The sequence below is a fragment of the Cupressus sempervirens genome, chromosome 5 (genome assembly GCF_028749045.1).
Source record: "Cupressus sempervirens isolate cs-2001-9-10 chromosome 5, ASM2874904v1, whole genome shotgun sequence".
NCBI lineage: Eukaryota > Viridiplantae > Streptophyta > Pinopsida > Cupressales > Cupressaceae > Cupressus > Cupressus sempervirens.
In genome coordinates this window covers 455,404,704-455,424,328 of record NC_143122.1, presented here as the reverse complement: position 1 = coordinate 455,424,328, position 19,625 = coordinate 455,404,704, and the positions used below count along the sequence as shown (strand labels likewise).

General features: G+C 36.4%; 1 protein-coding gene across 2 annotated transcripts in view; it reads left to right on the top strand.

Moving 5' to 3' along the window:
* LOC149556741 (internal alternative NAD(P)H-ubiquinone oxidoreductase A2, mitochondrial-like) overlaps positions 1-19,417 on the top strand; it is a 217,986-nt gene extending 198,569 nt beyond the window's left edge. For both annotated transcript variants that reach the window (XM_089831255.1, XM_089831254.1), the window contains 2 exons: positions 18,301-18,480; positions 18,563-19,417. In XM_089831255.1, coding sequence (XP_089687381.1) covers positions 18,301-18,480; positions 18,563-18,715 — 333 coding nt within the window. In that variant the 3' untranslated portion in view covers positions 18,716-19,417. The remainder of the gene's footprint in view (positions 1-18,300; positions 18,481-18,562) is intronic.
* The last annotated feature ends 208 nt before the right edge of the window (positions 19,418-19,625 follow it).

Sequence of the window (19,625 nt, the reverse complement as noted above, 5' to 3'; positions counted from 1 at the left end):
AACAAAAATTAGGTTTTCCTCATTTGAAAAGTCAAACTCAGTTTCAAATTTTCTTGGAGTTGCCCACAAATCACCACGCTAGCTTGGAATACGAGAAAAAATGACTCCAAACAACTTGAAACGATTCACATGTCAAAACAACGTACCCTGTTTGTGCCCACAAGGATTCAGACTCGATTTCGACTCTAAATTGTTTCGTTTGTACAATTGATGGGCTTAGAGGCTGATTCAGTTACTTAGTATACATACATACCCACATACATACATACATGCATACATACATATATATAAGATAGGGAGTCATGTCCATGTAGGGACATGACTACATGGTAAGTACCGTGTAGGGTCATGTCCCTACGTAGACTTAATTTAGTCAACCTTAATAACATAGTCCTCAACGATGATATGAGATCGGGGGTTAAACAGGGGTCAATGTTTATATATTATTGGTGGTTTAAAATACCACCCTAATAATATGAAAATAGCCCGATACTTATAAGACAAACAAAATGTGTTTCAATGTAGTTTGGTAAATCATGTCTCATATTTAAGTATATGTTAAATATAAATATATACATGTATATAATATTCTGATTTACTGCACATTTCAACTCGACTGAAGCTACAACTTTAACATTATATTTTTAATTGAAGGTTTATTTTTATTTTCTTATTCTTTAAATTTATTATTAGTTTTATTATTAAATCCTATTTCAAAAAGGGGACATTACACTATCTGAAGCAGTCAAAGACGCATATGCTAAAAGAAAGTATAAGAGATGGTTTAAAAATAGTTAGACAGAAAACCAATCCATATTCAGATCGAGGCATAAGCAATACATAAAAGTGTTGACTAATGCAAGCAAACCTACAAAGTGCAATTATCGAAGGAAATATATTCTGATTATTTAAAAGGAACTATTCATCATAAGTAGATGCAATACAAGGACAGCATATAAAAGAAATATAGTGACGAGATTCTTAATAAGGCCACGTAAATGATTGAAAGATTATGGTCACTCAGTGTTGTCTCAAGGAAGAGGGGCAGATTGTGAAAACAAAACTAGAAAAGAAAATTAGTTACCAAGTGGAGAAAGTGTAATTCCTCTTAATGGACAAACTAATAACAAAAAAAACATAATAAAGAGGTACATGTTGGGTGGATATTTTACAGCCGACAGTTTTGGATAAAATCCAGTCGCAAAATAGGATGACCAACCACAACGTGTGAGATAGAGTCTTTCCTACCTTAAAGGGAAGGCTCCCCTTTCTCACTGTTCCTTGGATCAACTCAAGGTAAGCAAGAAGTTGAGAGATTTTGTAACAGGTGTTACTAATATTCTTCCTCTTAGCTTTCAAGGAAGAATCCACTTACCTGTGGAGCGAGTAATGGGCAAGATGAAACCTCAAACTACACTTCTATCTAAAGTTGTAAATGGTGATACCGATAAATTAACACTAACTCAAAGGTTAGCTGAAAGCGTACCAATTTGGCTTAAAGTCCTGTTTAACCTATTCTATAAGAATAACATCTACCATTGGGGCACAAAGACTTCCAGAAGTAGGGAATTCTAACTATTTTTCGTGAATTTGAAATGGTAATACAAGCTACAGTCAAAGCTCCTAGTCTATGTATTACCACAACCGCTCCCAGTCAAAGCTTTGGCTCCAATCGCTTCTTAAATTTGTCATGTCCCCATTTTGGCTGACATCGTTTAGCGTGCCAGATCAGTCTATCACAGGCTCTCGTAGACTGGTGGTGATGTGGAGAGAGTCAACCAATGACTATTTGGTAGTATTTTGTCCTTACAGTTGATTAATGATTTGGGCCTACGTTTGTCATAAAGTAAAGTTACTTTATTTGGGCCCAGTTTTATAATTTGATGTTGAGATGCACTTTTTATTATAAAGTAATATTTTATAAAAGTGCACTTTATTTTATAAGAATATTTGGATGCTTCTAGAATGTTTAAGTGACTTCTAGAGGAAGCTACTGAAAAGTGAATAAATAGAACCTATGGGTCTTGCATTTGATCATCCAGTTTGTATTTTCTCCCTTGACATCAGATTGTGATTTAGTTACATAGTCTATTATGGAGCCAAGTGGTTTCAGATAGTCACTAGGTCTTTGGGAACGGAGTCTCCCTTTGATTCGCATAACTGTGGAGGTGAAATATCCTTTGAAGGGTTGCACATTTGGAGGTGATACTACAATCACTTTAGCTAGGGCATCATTGGGCCTAAAGCCATTTTCAGCATTTCAGCATTTCAGGAGGCATTTTTAGCAGAGCCGAAATTATAGGAGGCCATTTTTAGCAGGTCCGAAATTATAGGAAGCCATTTTAGCAGATCCGAAATTATAGGAAGCCATTTTTAGCAAATCCAAAATTTTAGGAGGCTTCTTTCAACAGACTTGAAATTATAGGAGGGCATTTGCTGAGGACTATACATTTTTAGTCATGGATTGATTGCAGGACATCTTTAGAAGGCTTTATAGTGGTGGACGAAAGATTTATAGCTGTTGGTTCTTTTTTGCTACAAGTCTGATCCAATTTTCAAAATTTCAAGATAGGGCTTGGAACCACATTTTTGTTCATATCTTCCTCATTACTTAGCATATCATTCTGGATATTTTTGCATCGGATTTCTATCGTCGAGGAGATAAAGATAGGTGCATTTTGAAGTTCCAAAATGTCATGATTTATTTTTAAGAAATTTTTCAAATCTCCTAGACATCTTCGAAATTTGGCAAGGAAGTACATTTTCAAATTTGGGGTGACTTTGGCTTGGGTGTTGGCATCTTGAGCATTGGTAAAAATTATTATAGCCATCTATAATCAGGTTTTTCACTTCTCATTTGGCATTTGGCATATTTTCTGAGAAATGTTTGTTTTCAGCTGAGTACAAAATATAGCTTCAACACTTTACTATTTTACATTGTACTTGTCTTTGTTTGCCATTTGGCATTACTGGTATCAAAGGAAGGCTAGGATTTTGCAAGTAAAAGATGTATTGTAATTTTTAGACTATTTATATTGCCAACCTAGGGTTTGATGATCATATTATTGGCTGAAATATGTATGGCATTGTTGCAAATTGTTGATATATAAATGACATATGGTTTTGAGCAATTTCCTATGTTCGGCATTTACTTTCAGTAGTCTTCAGTTGCATGCCAAGTGTTTGACAAAATTTCTCAATTCAACATTAGAGGTTTTTAGTGGCCTATTGGTAGGGGTCATTACTGTGGTATCAGAGCGGTTTTCTTGCAATCCTGTTGGGTAAGAGCCGTCTTGTATGAGTGATCAGCACTCTACTTTATCCAGAATGGACAGGTATAGTACAGAGCCTCAAAGGACACGATCTTGGATAGTTGATAGACAAAGTAGGAAGATCCAGAGTCGGAACAGTAGAAAGGATGGTTATTTAGACATTCGAGATTAACTTAGGAAAATAAGCCATGACATGTCTGAACAGTTGGTTAAGCACCACCATATATGAATGACATGCTGTCCGACCTAGCTAAGGTGGATAAGTTGACTGGATTTCTATTTGGCAGATCTTCTCACAGAGCAAATAACACAATTACCAGGAACTTGCATGAGGAGTTCGAGAAACTAGCTTACAGCTAGGCAGAGGTCTCAAATTCTACTCTGCCACAGGAGGTAGTGGTAAAGGATATTACGTAAATTGATAGTAACGGTCAACTTCATACTCAAGTTGAGACAGTTGTATACAGGTCACTAGAGGGTGATGTCACAGGTACTCAGGATGGTTTAGTTACGACAGGCAATGACTACAGCGTAGAGGGTTTAGATGATGGTTGTGAGGATGTTGTTGTGCACGACGGTGAGATACCTGGTAGAGATGAGCAGACTTTGAGTATTCATGACTTTGCTGAGAGGGAGTACCAGGCACATTTGGATGCTTCGTCATGAGGTTGAGGCTAGTAGTACTTCACATGATTTGTCCAGCTAGCTGAAGGTGAGCGAAGATAGTATTGTGACTTCATTGTCTCATCATGACAAGATGCATTATATGATAGAAGATCACATCCAGAGGATTCAATTATAGGGCAGACATAAGGGAGTTCAAGCAAAGTCTTCTTGTGTTGATTTGCAGGTGATTAGGGAAGGAATGGGAACAATGAAGTTGAGTTATTTACATCTTCTATCAGATCGTGACCATCTTCTTAGCCTTGCTAGTGACTATTCAGATGCCTTGAGGAGGAAGGAGAAGGAAGTTGACAGGCTTTCTCGCAAGCTTGAGGACACTCGAGCTTCCTTGGTGAATACTCCGTTGGCATTACAGGACTTGGAAAGACATGGGGATGAGCATGGCGTGGAGTTGAGCTTAGTTCCATCTTGCTCACCTGATACTCAGTTTCCTGCAGCAGGCGGATCATATGTGGTCGTTGATAATGTTGTGAGTTCATCTTGTATTCACATCTAGGATACAGGGACAGTGTCAGACAGGTTTGTGGAGTTAGTTGGTATTAGTCATATTACTCAAGTTAGAAGTTTGCTTGAGTTACCAACTGATTCTAGTTTACAGATATGGACTCGAGATTGTTATATTGGCATTTGGGATTCAGTTGACTGGAGATCTTTATCACTTTTTGGTAGCAGTGATTGTTTGGGTGCTATCATGGATTTGATTAGTAGATTGCACGGTGTTGTCCTTTCTTGTGCCAACAGCTTGTCTGATGTTGGTATTAGTTTTTATACACCGGTGTTGGGCTTTGTTCATATAACCAGTCGACCATTCTTGCTGGAGTGTGTTGATGATCTTTCATATTTGGTAGTGTTTACAGATGAGTCCCAGGATCATATTGGCATTGATGACATCCAAGAGGATGCAGTGGGCAGTTTTGAGGACTTAGTTTCCTTGGCAATTTCTTTTGGTACAGAGGAATTGGGCAACGGTGCTACGGTTTTTGATACTCCGTATGTTGATATGAGCTTTGGAGTTGATTCGTAGGATGTGGATGGTAATACAATAGAGACCAGTAACTTTGAGGATACTCCTTTGGATAGTGCATCAGAGGAGGTTTGTAGGAGACAGTTTAGCTAGCGCCATCATGTGTCTAGTTAGCTGAGAGTTAGCAAGCAAGACATTGCTATTGCTTGCCAACATTTCGATGCTACTCATCAGTTGTTAGCAGTTTATGGATGGGGTTCTCCTACTAGTGATGAGCAGGGAGGCAATTATCTTTCCTTGACAGAGATCCACTCTTTATGGGAGGCTAACTGGATTCTAAGACAGAAATATATGCAGTTGGTAGCCGACAGAGATTATCTTATGGAGTGGGGGTGTACAACATACGATGCATTATTAGCCAAGGAAGATGTGGTGAGTGAGCTTACTCAGCAGCTCGAGGTGACTTCTGAGATTCTTGAGAGTACACTGTTGGCTTTTGAGGAGTCACATTTTCATTTGGCTGAGGTGACCATGGAGTTAGAGCAACTGCAGTCTTTACCAGATTCTGTACAGTCACAGGCTATGGTGGATCCGAGGATGTCCATGGTCGAGATTGTCAGAGACAGTGGAGATGGGGATGCATCCATCCTTGATACTGGCATTGGCATACTAGGTTCATTTCCACTAGAGTCAGGTTCAGTTGAGTTGGGTGCTGCAGTAGATTGTTGTGGTATGCCTAACATGGTGATGGCCTCTACTATTGATGGCATGGAGACTAGGGATGTTGTGTCAGAGATCATGTGTGATGTTGGTGAGCCGACAGTTGGCATAGTTCCTACTAGTGATACTACTCCCTTGGCGATGTCTTCAGAGGTAGTAGTCAGTTCCAGCTTGGTTGGTGATCGGTTGCAGTTAGTTTCATCTGGATTGCAGTTTGAGCCATTGATTGAGATTGGCGCATTTTATCGGCATTATACTGTGAGGTATGCTCATCAATTTACCTTTGATGACCATGTTGATGAGATGATGATACGAAGATGTACTTTGGTTCCTAGTGCTTGTCATCAGTTATGGGATGGTTTGACGCCATGGGATGAGAGTTGTGATGGGCATGACATGGCAATAGGTTCTGAGGTTGACAGTTTGATAGTACATGACTTAGAGCAGGAGTTTGGGAGTGATGCTTCAGCGGTTGTTATTGATTCTACCCCTTTGGCTATGTCATCTCCTGACTTGGTGATCAGTTGCAATGGGTTGTATCACCTGTGCATGGCGAGCTGTCGACTGAGGCTAGTTATTTTGATCAACATTATACTGTGGGGTATGTTCATCAGTTTGCATTTGATCCATGTGTTGAGGAGTTGATGGCAGGCAAACTTGGTTTGGGTTCTATTTCTTGCTGTTTATCTTGTGATGTCTACACACCATCAGTGGTGCATGGGAGTTATGGTTATGAGACAGTGGCCGACGATTTGCAGAGTTGTGCTGATTGCAGTAGGTGTACAGTGTGTGGATTCTTCGTACTTGGTACAGTTTCATTCGGGAGTGTCCACCATTGTGACAGAGTTGGATTGTACATTCCGCATAGGCCAGTGGGATGTGTCGATGGTATTTACTGTGTTGGCAATTTGGGATGTCCACTCTACTTGGGTTCTGATATTTTGGGAGTTTGTGTCTCGTGGGTTCTTGAGTATGGCAATAGTGGATTTGAAGTTTAGTTGAGCAGTGATTCACGCTTCAGTCATGGATTCTTCTTGGTTATATTGCAGAGGATATTACAGGAGCCTGCATTGATTGATAGCAGTATAGTACATGACTATATTTGGGATCCAGGTGGGTTGATTGGTTTATTGTTCAGTCATTGCTTGGGGACAAGCAATTTCAAGAAGGGTGGACTATCATGTCCCCATTTTGGATGACATTGTTTAGCGTGTCAGATCAATCTATCACAGGCTCTTGTAGATTGGTGGTGATGTGGAGGGAGTCGACCAACGACTATTTGGCAGTATTTTGTCCTTACAGTTGATTAGTGATTTGGGCCTACGTTTGTTATAAAGTAAAGTTACTTTGTTCGGGCCCAGTTTTATAATTTGATGTTGAGATGCACTTTTTATTATAAAGTAATATTTTATAAAAGTGCACTTTATTTCATAAGAATATTTGGATGCTTCTAGAATGTTTAAGTGACTTCTAGAGGAAGCTACTGAAAAGTGAATAAATAGACCCTATGGGTCTTGCATTTGATCGTCCAGTTTTTATTTTCTCCTTTGACATCAGATTGTGATTTAGTCACATAGTCTATTATGGAGCCAAGTGGTTTTAGATAATCAGTAGGTCTTTGGGAATGAAGTCTCCCTTGGATTCGCATAACTGAGGAGGTGAAATATCCTTTGAAGGGTTGCATATTTGGAGGTGATACTTTAGTCACTTCAACTAGGGCATCATTGGGCCTAAGGCCATTTTCAGCATTTCAGCATTTCAAGAGGCATTTTTAGCAGGGCCGAAATTATAGGAGGCCGTTTTTAGCAGGTCTGAAATTATAGGAAGCCATTTTTAGCATATCCAAAATTATAGGAAGCCATTTTTAGCAAATCTGAAATTTTAGGAGGCTTCTTTCAGCAAACCCGAAATTATAGGAGGGCATTTGCTGAGGACTATACATTTTCAGTCATGGATTGATTGCAGGACATTTTTAGAAGGCTTTATTGTGGTGGAGGAAAGATTTATAGCTGCTAGTTCATTTTTGCTACAAGTCTGATCCAATTTTTAGAATTTCAGGATAGGGCTTGGAACCACATTTTTGTTCATATCTTTCTCATTACTCAGCGTATCATTCTGGGTATTTTTGCATCGGATTTCTATCATCAAGCAGATAAAGATAGGTGCATTTTGGAGTTCCAAAATGCCATGATTTATTTTTAAAGAATTTTTCAAAACTCCTAGACATTTTCGAAAATTTGCAAGAAAGTACATTTTCAGATTTGGGGTGACTTTGGCTTGGGTGTTGGCATCTTTAGCATTGGTAAAAATTATTACAGCCATCTACAATCAGGTTCTTCACTTCTCATTTGGCATTTGGCATATTTTCTGAGAAATGCTTGTTTTCAGCTGAGTACAAAATATAGCTTCAACACTTTACTATTTTACATTGTACTTGTCTTTGTCTGCCATTTGACATTATTGGTATCAAAGGAAGGCTAGGATTTTGCAAGTGAAAGATGTATTGTAATTTTTAGACTATCTATATTGTCGACCTAGGGTTTGATGATCATATTATTGGCTGAAATATGTATGGCATTGTTGCAAATTATTGATATATAAATCGCATATGGTTTTGAGCAATTTCCTATGTTCAGCATTTACTTTCAGTGGTAGTCTTCAGTTGCATGCCAAGCGTTTGACAAAATTTCTCAATTCACCATTAGAGGTTTTTAGTGGCCTATTGGTAGGGGTCATTACAAAATCCCTATGCTCTATTATTAAACACACAATAATAACATGAATCAAAGACAATAGGCACAAATTACAGTCAAAGCTTCTAATTTGCTCTATCACAATTGCTTCCAGACAAAGCTTCGAATTCAATTGCTTCTTTTATTCACTTTTCTCCCAAATTCGTACTACACGATCAAAGTTATGTTGCACAAATGTGGCAGAGCTTTCTTGCATACAACAAAAGATGATTTTTACAATGAGGGGGGCACTCCTTTATATAGGCAAAGGAGTTGAGAAAAAAGTGGGAGCAACTCAACCAACTTTGACCCAGTCTAATTAAGAGAGAAATTATTGGGTTACATGCAACTGCATGTGTAACTCTCATTACATGTAATTACACATTTTCATGTAAAACATCCTTCAATTACAAACATGAAACAAGAAGAAGAAGAAAGACGGAAGAGTATTGAAACAATCCTAGTGTTTGTCCTGAAAGGCCTTGTACTTGGTGATGCTATCCTGGATGATCACGAGAGTGGAAGTTCATGTATTTTGTGCCACTGCATTCACCTTGATAACCATGGTCTTGCGTCTTTTGATAACCTCTGACTCTCTTTGATGAATTGTCCGTTGTCATTTAAAATTTTGATGTGATCAAGCTTTTCTCGTTCAAGTTTTCATGAATTCTCCTTTGTAGATTGGCACATTCTGGATTCTCTAACACTTCAAAAACCTTCTTGCCGATGTCTGGATGTAAACTCAGAATAACTTTCCTTCAGCACCTATAACTCTTTTTTTTTTGAAGCAAAGTGCATGGAAGGATGGAAATGCTTTGAAACATGAGGTGAAGTGAACTTTATAGTCGTCTTTGTGGAAAGGTGAAGTCCAAGTACATGGGAAAACATGCAGATGGCATTTTTGACCTTTTAAAAAGTGTCTTTTAATAAAAAATGGGTTTTAGAGATGCAATTACACGTAAGACTTTTCATGTAATTGTGTCGTGCGAGTGGATGGGTAAAGTGAGATGAGTGAAAATGGAAGTGAAAAATGAGATTACATGCATGTGCGAATGATGGATGGGATGAAATACATGTAATCGCATTTGATGAATGAGATGCAAAGTATTGCGACATGGAAGATGGAAATGGAATGAAATGATGCTTTTGCATGAAATGGAAAGTGGAGTGAAGTGAAACGTGCTCAAGTTCTTGGGAAAGAACTTGCAATTTCTTCTAAATGAAGAAAAAAGAAGAAGCAAGCAAGCAAACAACAAAAAACAAGCACAAAACAAACACGTCTTTGGTCTTAAACTCAAACATGTCAACAAGCAAGTTGCTTTCAAGTGCAAATTCGAATTAAAATTTGGGGAAATTCCAAAAGTGTGAAAATGAGAGTTTTCATCATTTTTAAAGGCAAAATGCACTTTTCATGGCATATATATGGACAAGTGTGCAATAACAAACCATAATATGCATGTAAATAGCAAGATAAACATGAATTAATGGGCAAATTTGAAAAAGTCCACTTATTTGGAGATTAAAGAGCCAAAATAGCAAGAATCATAGACTTTGAAGACCAATTCTCCTCCAAATTCAGATTCTCACACAATAATTTGACTTTTGCATTCAACAAATATTAATGAGCAATGAAGGGTCGAATTTGATATGAAAATGCCAAATACATAGTCTCCAAAGACAATAGCATGTATTAAAACTCAAAAACGACCCCTCTTGATCCAAATGTATGGGCTGAAATGCCATTTTTTGAATTTTTTGAACAAATACGTGACTTTTTAATGCAAAAATCTGGGCTGTTTTTGCAAAAACGTGGTAAAAAAATGCATGTTTTTGAGTTATTTTTTACTTTTGAATGCAAAAACGACTTCCCCAAATGCAAACATATGGATCCAACTGCAAAAAAGTCACACTTTAAAATGCAAAAAAGTGGATTTAAACCCCAATTTTCTTGGCATTTTTAGCAAAAATGTGATTTATAAGACAAAACAAAAACATTTTGGCTTCCAAACACCAAAACATGAGCCAAGATGCAATGCAAACCACTAAAAATGACAAATTGATTCCTCTTTGGGCCAAAACGTGAGCCAAAAATGGTGTTTTTTGAAGATTTATCCAAAAATGCACCCTTGGAAGGAGTTTGAAAAAAATGTTTTTTAGCAAAATAAATTGATTTTCATTGCTTGAAAACCCATGGCTAAGCAAAAACGACCCTAGTAGAGAAGATTTTGTGATAATGCATGTAGTAAATCTCCCAAAATCTTCAAAAATGGGGTGCTTGGAGGCTCTTTGCATGTGTTTTTCCAAAAACGGGTTTCTTGAGGACAAAAACATGAACTTTCATTCAAAACACACCTTTTAGCTTGCAATGCATATATTAAAAACATGCCAAGATGCAAATCACACCTTTTCATGGTCATTGCATGTTTAAAAACCCCTCCATAGTGCAAATCGCACCTTTTAGGAGGCATTGCATGTTTTAAAATATGCATTTAGCTTAAAAACTTTCTTTTTTGAGGTGATTGCATATTTTAAGTGAAAGCTCACATTTTGGGTGCAATAGCATATTGAAGTTAAAACTCACCTTTTTGATGTCATTGCGCATTTCAAGTGAGTTATATGCAATGGCATCAAAAATGTCCACTTTTGATGATTTTTACATGCAAAGACATGGAAAAGGTCCACTTCTAATGACTTTATGCTTCTAAGTTGAATTTTATATGCAATGGCATAAAAAATGTCCACTTTTGATGGATTTACATGTAATGACATATAAAAGGTCCACTTTTGATGATTTTTACATATAATGACATATAAAAGGTCAACTTTTGATGACTTTAAGTGATTTAATAAGCACATGCCAATTTAAATTCATTAAAATATTACTTAAATGTGACATAAATTATATTTACACATTATATTAATAATATAACATGTAAATATCATTTAAAAAGTAATATTTACTAGAGCATTTGATTTAAATGCTAAAAATTAAATTGAACTATATAGTTAATATAGTCACTTAAGTGACAAAACAAAAAGTAAACTCAACTCAAAATTATAACATAAAGTGCACTATAGTTACTTTAAGTGAAAAAATAAATGATAAAGTAACTTAAAAACATAACATAAAGTGAATGTCAAATTAGAAATATAACATGATATTTTTAATTCGTGTTGTTGCATCAAAAAAGTATACTCATTGGGCACTAAAACGGCCATATCTCTTAATTGACAACTCCAATTAAGCTCTAGATTAGATCAAATCGAAGGGGAAACCGAAAGCTATGACTTGAGCAAGACCAAAGGACTAAAAACCAACAAACACACCCTCAAAAGCAAAGAAAAGGGTGATGAAGGCCTAAAAAATCAAGCATAGGCTCAACAATTAGAGAAACGAAAAAGACTTGACGAAAGCCTTCAATAAAAGAATTTGATATGCGAATTAGATTTGATTGATCGATCAACATTAAGCAATTGAATAACAAATTCAACTTAGAGAGACGTGAAACTAGCTTGAAAAAGTTTTGTACTGTTATCAGCATTTTGTGGTGATAGAACGTGAGACGACAATATGCATGAGTAGTCACAAAGGGGTGTGATGGTGCGGTACAACATCTAACATCAAGCTTTATCAAAGGATATTAAAGACCCTTCGGGAAATTTCTCAAGGCATTGAATCTGATTATTTAATAAGTCATGGCAGCAGCACAAAAGGAGCCTCACATCTGAGTAAGGGGAAAGGGTTAGACAGGCCCATTACAAGGTGGATGCACAGGGATTAAGAGAGAGACATCAGACTCAGTGTGGAAGATTGCATAAAGCTAAAGGAAAATATTTGAGACAACAATCAAAATTCTGATAGCTGATCAGAACCATATGATACTTTGCATGTATTTAATTGAATAATTCAGACACAGCGATCTCTCCAAGAGAGATTGAAAGCAATGATCTAATGTAATGAAGTGCATAAATAACCAGAACTGTGAAACAAAGCCAGTATACCTGTGTGTCCCTTTGGAAGCAATAGGAGGTTATATTACAAATTCTGATATACAGAGATCAGTGCATCTTTTGATTTTCATATTTCATGTAGGGGAGTTTGTGATAAAAAGTGTTAATCAGCAGTGATGACACAAGGAATACACTGGGTTCTGAAATGGAGAGAAAAAGAGTGCAAAGGTAATACAATAACTGCTGTCAGATATGCATATAAGTATTCAGAAACAGTTACAGTAACCAGGAATCAGAAGAGAGGATTAAATCTAGATTAAAAGATATATCCAATGATTAACTAAGGGAAGGACAAACACCAAATAATAATATCAGATGTTCATAAATAAGAGTATACATACGGAAAATGGTATTATTTATAAGATTTTGCAATTTTCTATAGTATTTAAAGACCAAAGGTAAGAAAAAGAATTACGCACACACACACACACACACAGATATAGGTCCATCAAATGAGGAGAATCATTAGGCATCTGATCAAGGATTAAATTTTCAGAATTACAAGTAATAAGCTACATAGTACTTTTACACAATGTCCAAGCATTTGGCTCTCAATCAAGATAAGTTCCATCTTCTGAATTATTCTTAGAACTTTGAGTTGAATATTATAATGAAATGTATTCATTTGTATTAAATTATATTTATAAATGTATTGTGATTTTCATCTCAAGTTGGAATTACTGTTTCAGGAATAAATTAGGATAAATCACAAAAGGAGATATTACAAATGTAAAAGCAAGATAAATCTTTGTTGAGATACTGCAATCATGTTAGACGTATATTCATAATCATCTTAATCATACAACATATACAGTTTTATTATTTAGGTTCAACCATAACGGGCCTTGGATAAGGAGACAATTTAGGGTGCCCGAAGTGATCCTTTACCCTAGGCCCAAGAGCAGATATACCATCCCTCTTGGCCACATGTGTCCTTAGGCCATCCATCCTTCATGAGGTGGTGTACCTAGTGAGGAAACTTGTACCCGCCCTCCCTATTCCTTCCACCCAATTTACCCTCCTATGTTTGAGACTCTCTTGAATCCATCTCAACAATCAACCAATATGAGAAACAACAGTAGGGTGTCCAAATTGATCCTCTTCCCTAGGCCCAAGAGCAGATATACAATCCCCCCTTGCCTCGTGGCCTTCTGCCATCCATCTATCATGAGGTGGTGTAATTGGCAAGAAAGCTTGTATCAGTTTCTCCCTTTTATTTCCTCTCGCCTCACCATGATTGATTGCTGCAATTTGCTGATTGAATTAGGAAATCTAAATATTTCATGTTATTTATGGGGGAGTAAAATAAATTATCATATTGCACACAACCATATAAGAGGAATTATATACTAGATATACTATCATGTTATGTACCATCATTGCCTTCATAATTATGAGAGGAATTATCTATAATAGTAAAACATCACCATGTTGCATACCAAGCTTAAGATTATAGATACATTACAGATCATTTATCAATATTGCATACCAAACTGCTTTCCTGAATTGTCATCGAAAGTGGTATGTCCAATACGTGATATCTGATCAATTCTCTTTCTTTATTTCCCATCTGGTCCTCTTCCTTGTTTTCTGTTGTACTTCCTTCTTTGATTGATCTCTTGTTCCTTCCTCTGTGAATTTGGTCTGACTGTATTGACGAATACTGCTCCTGCTCTTATTCAATGATTCCAGATTTAAACAATGATTTTCTGATTCTTTTCGCCTTCCTCAATTAAAATTCCCCCCTTGAATAACCTCAACTCAACAATAGAGGGTTATGTCCCTCTCTAAACCAGATTGGCCAGCAAGACATTTTCTTAATTAATTAAATATTTTTCCCAAAGTTGGGTGTACTAAGAGGTCAGCCCTCTTTATGAGCCCAAAATGAAGGCCAAATTAAATTAATTTCCCTTGAAGGTAGGTTGGCCAGGGCCTGAGATATTAATATTTATTAGTTTAAAATATACTTTTTGTATTCCCTCAATGGATTTGGCCCGTAGTTATTTAATTGTCATCTTTTTTATTCGCATTTAAATCCCTAGGTTGGCTTCTTATTCCCGTGATTTGTATCAATCTCAGGTGGGGCATAAGATTTTGTGCATTCTCCAACATGTTAAGAAAAAATGGTGTCCAAAGAATGTTTTTGTGACCATTCTCTACCAACATGCTATCTAGTATACAAACACATTGAGTTGGTGGCAACGTATACAATATTTGAGGCTTGATATCCTCTATGGCCTCTTTCAAAATTTGATATTCATAATAATTGAATTGTTGATGCCTATTATCAGTCCACTGATCCATATGATAGTTGGGCAACCCATTTTTAGCCAAGTTTGCCCCATGTTGTCCGTCAACAAACTTACCTTACAATAATCTATATCGAGGGGGTATGCAGTGTATATTCTCAATGAGATAAGAAATTTTTCTTTTGATAGGTAATGGGCCAAAGCCGAGATTAATTATTATTATTTGTTCAAAATCTCAGATTATTTGTTAAATTTGAGTAAGACTCAAACCTGAGACCTCCCAAATGAGAGGATCACAAGTTACCGTTGTGTTGTAGGTTGTTGCCTTCAATAAGATGAAGAGTTAATTGCATTCCCTTTTCAACATTTTTTTGAAATGGGGAAAACATGTCATGTGAAATGAGATGGTATGGGCAAACAAGAATTTGGCAATGCAGAATCTGACTTTTCCCATGACTACACATTCAACATCATTGAAACACAAGTATCCCTTCTCTTTCCTTGGGTAAAACTCTTCCTTTTGACTCTCAATTCCATGGTGTGAGTAGACATAGTATATTGCATTGTTTCTATTGGCATACCCTTATTTATTGCCTCATCCTCCATGTACAACTTAGACACGTAGGCCTTCTCACCAAGGGTTTTCTTTCACCACCTTTACCTCATGCCCAGATATGCATAAAAGATGACTTTAAACTCTTGTGTGGCTACCCTTGTAATCCATGTTTCACACATGGCACAACTGATGTCTACTTAACTTTTTTGTCACTGCCTAGTCATAATGATAGTATTGGAATCATGTTTTGATATGATTTGAACCAATTTATATTCTCCTGAATATCTCCACAATAATCCATAAACATTTTGCATAAGTAGTTTTGGCCACAAATTAATGTTATAATCGAGTCATATGAAGTTTTACTCTTGATATTTATATCTTTGTTTCATTTTGTTATTCACTTACCAGTTTAGAATCAAAATAGCATTTAAATTCTCACTAAGGATATATTGTGGAAATCAGGGTTAGAAAGCACATATAATCATAATATCCAGTATTAAATCAACTGAATGAAGACTAATTCTTTAATTTAACATCATATATCCATAATTAAATTATACATATAAAAACACTGTGACCAAAGGTAATTATGAATCAAAGTATCAATATACAGATCTAGTAAATTGGATTAGAAGAAATGGACTTACCTTTTGATCTTGAGTTGCATTTGGTTTTATTATTTTTTGCTTTTATGATAGTATTTCCTTTGATTTCCAAGATTACCTTTGAGGAAGTGGCTTACCTTAAGTTTAGAATGACAAATATCAGAATATAGTTATGAACTACTAAGTATTTTGCGAGTTCTGAAGCCACTGTTGCTCTTGTACCAACTGCCAATATTTTCTTGGGAGCGAAGGCAATCTAACCTATGCTTGGACAATAGTAGGGAAATTCTCTGTTGAATTAAATCTGTGGGATGAAATGCATAATTTACAGAACTTTCGTCTTCATAAACTATGGTCCTTCTTGGAACATGTAATCTTGCTTTAACTGTTTAGAATATGACCATAAATGATCCCTAGGATATCATTAGGAGTTCTATTCCACTTCTGGACCCAAATAATTACTTTTTTCCAGGTCCAAGATAGGTCCTCGTGAATCTGCAAAGAAGGGATCCTTATAGCAGCCAAAATACTTGTTCCATTGAGGAGCTGTTGGGTGTGGTTTTCAGTTTCAGGAGGAACCTATTTTTATTTTCTACTTGGAAAGTGGAGGGTAGTCTAGAGTATTCTTTGGACATGGTATTGTAACTTGTGAGAGCTCTTATAAAACTACCTTGCTAACCTGTTGTGCTTCTTGGAAGACATTAGATCTGAACATTACATTTAATTTTGTGGAATGATATTCTGAGAAGAGGCCGTGCCCACCTTTAAGAGGCTATCCCTATACCCAGTTATCGTTTGACTGTTTGGGGAGGAAAATTGTTGTTTCTCTTGCAGGAATTATCATGTTTAGAGAGTGGAGGAGCATGAGTGAAGCCTAGTTGACCTATGGTTGGGGTTTCTTTCATATTTACTCCTCCAATGTAAACTTTAAAACCAACAATTTATGATCACACTGACTAACTATAAAGTATAGAATAAAGACTTGAGGGCTCCATTTGAAATAAATTACAAAATGGAGGTTGTTAAAGGTCTCATTTCTCATTTGTTTCTGCCTGTGTGCTGAACACAGGAAACTTAGACATAAATATTTATAAATAAATACACTATTAGTTTTATCTACCTTTCCCTTACACAATGGTTTGCTGACATGTTATAAAAAGACTTTCATAGTGCCAAACTTTTGTTGTCATTGCATCCAAGAAATAGCCACAGCATCACCAGTAGCAGTTTATATTTGTTTATGCCATTGCTCTAGGTGCAGATCACGAAGTCAAGATTTAAAGTGTAGGGTTCATTTGACTAACTGAACTTTCTGCAGTTGCTGTTGAGTTAGATCTATTTTTGTATCAAATATTGTTATTGTCTGAGAATAAGTGATGTCATCATAAACTGTATCTGGTTATCCTTTTTAGGAATTGACTTGAGTAGAAATATCTATGTTTCAATAAAATACAATTCCTATTGTTAAGCTTTAGGGCATTGAACAATACCATCAAATTTGTGGATCTTCTAGGCTTATAATTTGAAAAAACAATGATTGTAGTGGTAGGTTCATGTATAACAACAGTTCAATATAGGGTAATGTGAAACCCAAAATCTTAGACTTTTACTTGCTTCACAACCAAACATTAAAAGTGGCAACAACATTTTTACGATTTTAATGTGCATGGACACTGATAGGGATTCAGAGAGTGCATAGAAATAGATGCAGGTTACCTGTCACTTTAACCTAAAAGTATTGTTTTCTTATATTATACATGTTTAAACATTGCTGGCTCATTTGTCACTCTGGTTTTATTGAGATTTGGTGGATTTTGAAAATGTCTAATTAATGTATTTTTTAAGGTTATATAAGCTGTGTAACTTCTCAATTTGATTAGTCATTGTATAATTAAGTTTGTAGGTTTTATGCAGAGATTCTTCTGACACATTTCTGTGTATATGCATTCTTGGCTCAATCATGGTGACTCTATATCCAGCTCACTGTGGGTTCTGTACTAATCATGTGTTCATCTCTGGGTTGAAACTTGTTCTCTCTCTCTCTGTGACACTGCGGTTCCCTTAGTAAGCTTTAAACTGATCGCACACCTAAAATGGTTTGTTCTGTAATTAGGTAAGAAATGGGACGATAAATGTTATAACTAGGTGCAATCCCTGCCACCGCCAGCCAGATATCCTGGCCTCTTGAAAACAATGCATTCTTTCTACTTTAGTGACTCTCCATAGACAAAGACTTCTTGTGTCTAATAAGTAATATGAGCAGGTTAGCCTGTTAGCCTGAAGCCTCACCTGCTTAGAATCAAATCTCTCTCGCACACTTTCTGAAATGTATGATGGATTCAATCCATCGTTCATCCATGACTTTAAAGGGCTTATAGACATTTTCGTTTACAGATGTTTGCTTGCAGTTGGTAATCTATAGTTATTACAAAGTTTAGGTAAGTATGATACATTTGTAAGGCGAACGCCTTCGTGTCTAATCTACACTTTTTTTCGGACAATAGGTTGCAGAGAGGCAAGGCAAATATTTAGCAGGCCATTTGTCTCGAATTGGAAAAGCGGGTGGTGGACGTGCAGGGGCTTCAAAAGACATACCTTTGGGAGAACCATTTGTGTACCATCACATGGGAAGCATGGCAACGGTTGGACACTATAAGGCATTAGTTGACCTTCGACAAAGCAAGGTGAATAAGCTTCGTTTCCACACTCCCAAACCAATTAAACTTACTGATGTGAACAGCTCTTAATAGCTCTTTTTGTGTGCAGGAGGCAAAAGGTTTATCAATGGCAGGTTTTGTGAGCTGGTTAGTATGGAGATCGGCTTACTTGACACGTACAGTAAGCTGGAGAAATAGATTTTATGTAGCAGTCAATTGGGCTACAACATTCGTGTTTGGTCGTGATATTTCACGCATCTAACTGTTAAATGCAGGATCATTCTAATTTTTAAGACCAGTCATTCTAATTTCATTTAATTTTTAATTCATATGTTGTTTCCACTCCTACATTATGTATGCAGCGCAATTTGCCCTTTTTCTATTGCTACCAAGTGCTCAATAAAATAGCAATAATGACAGAGAGTAGGCTGTCAACACCTGACAAGAATGGAGAATAAGGCCTTGTTGAAATCATCTTATTGAAATCCCTATTCCAGTGCAGTTTTACAGAACCTAGACGGATAATTCTGGTAGGATATTGTATTCTTCTAATTCATGTTGTCTGGATTTCGCACTGGATGGCTTCTAAATAGAGTACAAGTGGATATGATATTTCAAAGATCGGCTGATTTCCTTGGCTACTATTGCCCTTCGTACAGTGATTCTCTGATATCGCCACATAAGCCACGTAGTTGTCGCCCGTAGACATGGCAAGATGAGGGCTACGTGGAGCTGTCCGACTCTTCGTGGGATTGCAATATCGACAGTGTTTGAAAAGGCCGTGAGTGTTAGTTCGTACAGCCATTGCAGGAGCAAGAGGAAAGAGATTGAACTAGAAGAACTTTTGCTATTTATATTAAAAGAAACAAAATAAGAGTATAAAATAAAATAGCTATTATTTGTGAATTTTGATGGTGTCGGTGTAATGCATGACATATTATTACATAATCATTATTTATTAAAATGGGTGAATTACAAAGTGAAATATTAGTGGCAATATACAAGTTAACAATGTAGGAAGTTTAGGTACAAGGGTGATTTGCGAGTTTCTTATGTGGGAGGTCTTGGATTAGAGTCTATTAGAACTTGAACACATAATAATAATAATTTTCATAAATAATAATAATTTAACCAGCTTTCGGCTCATTATCCATCAATATAAAAAGGATATA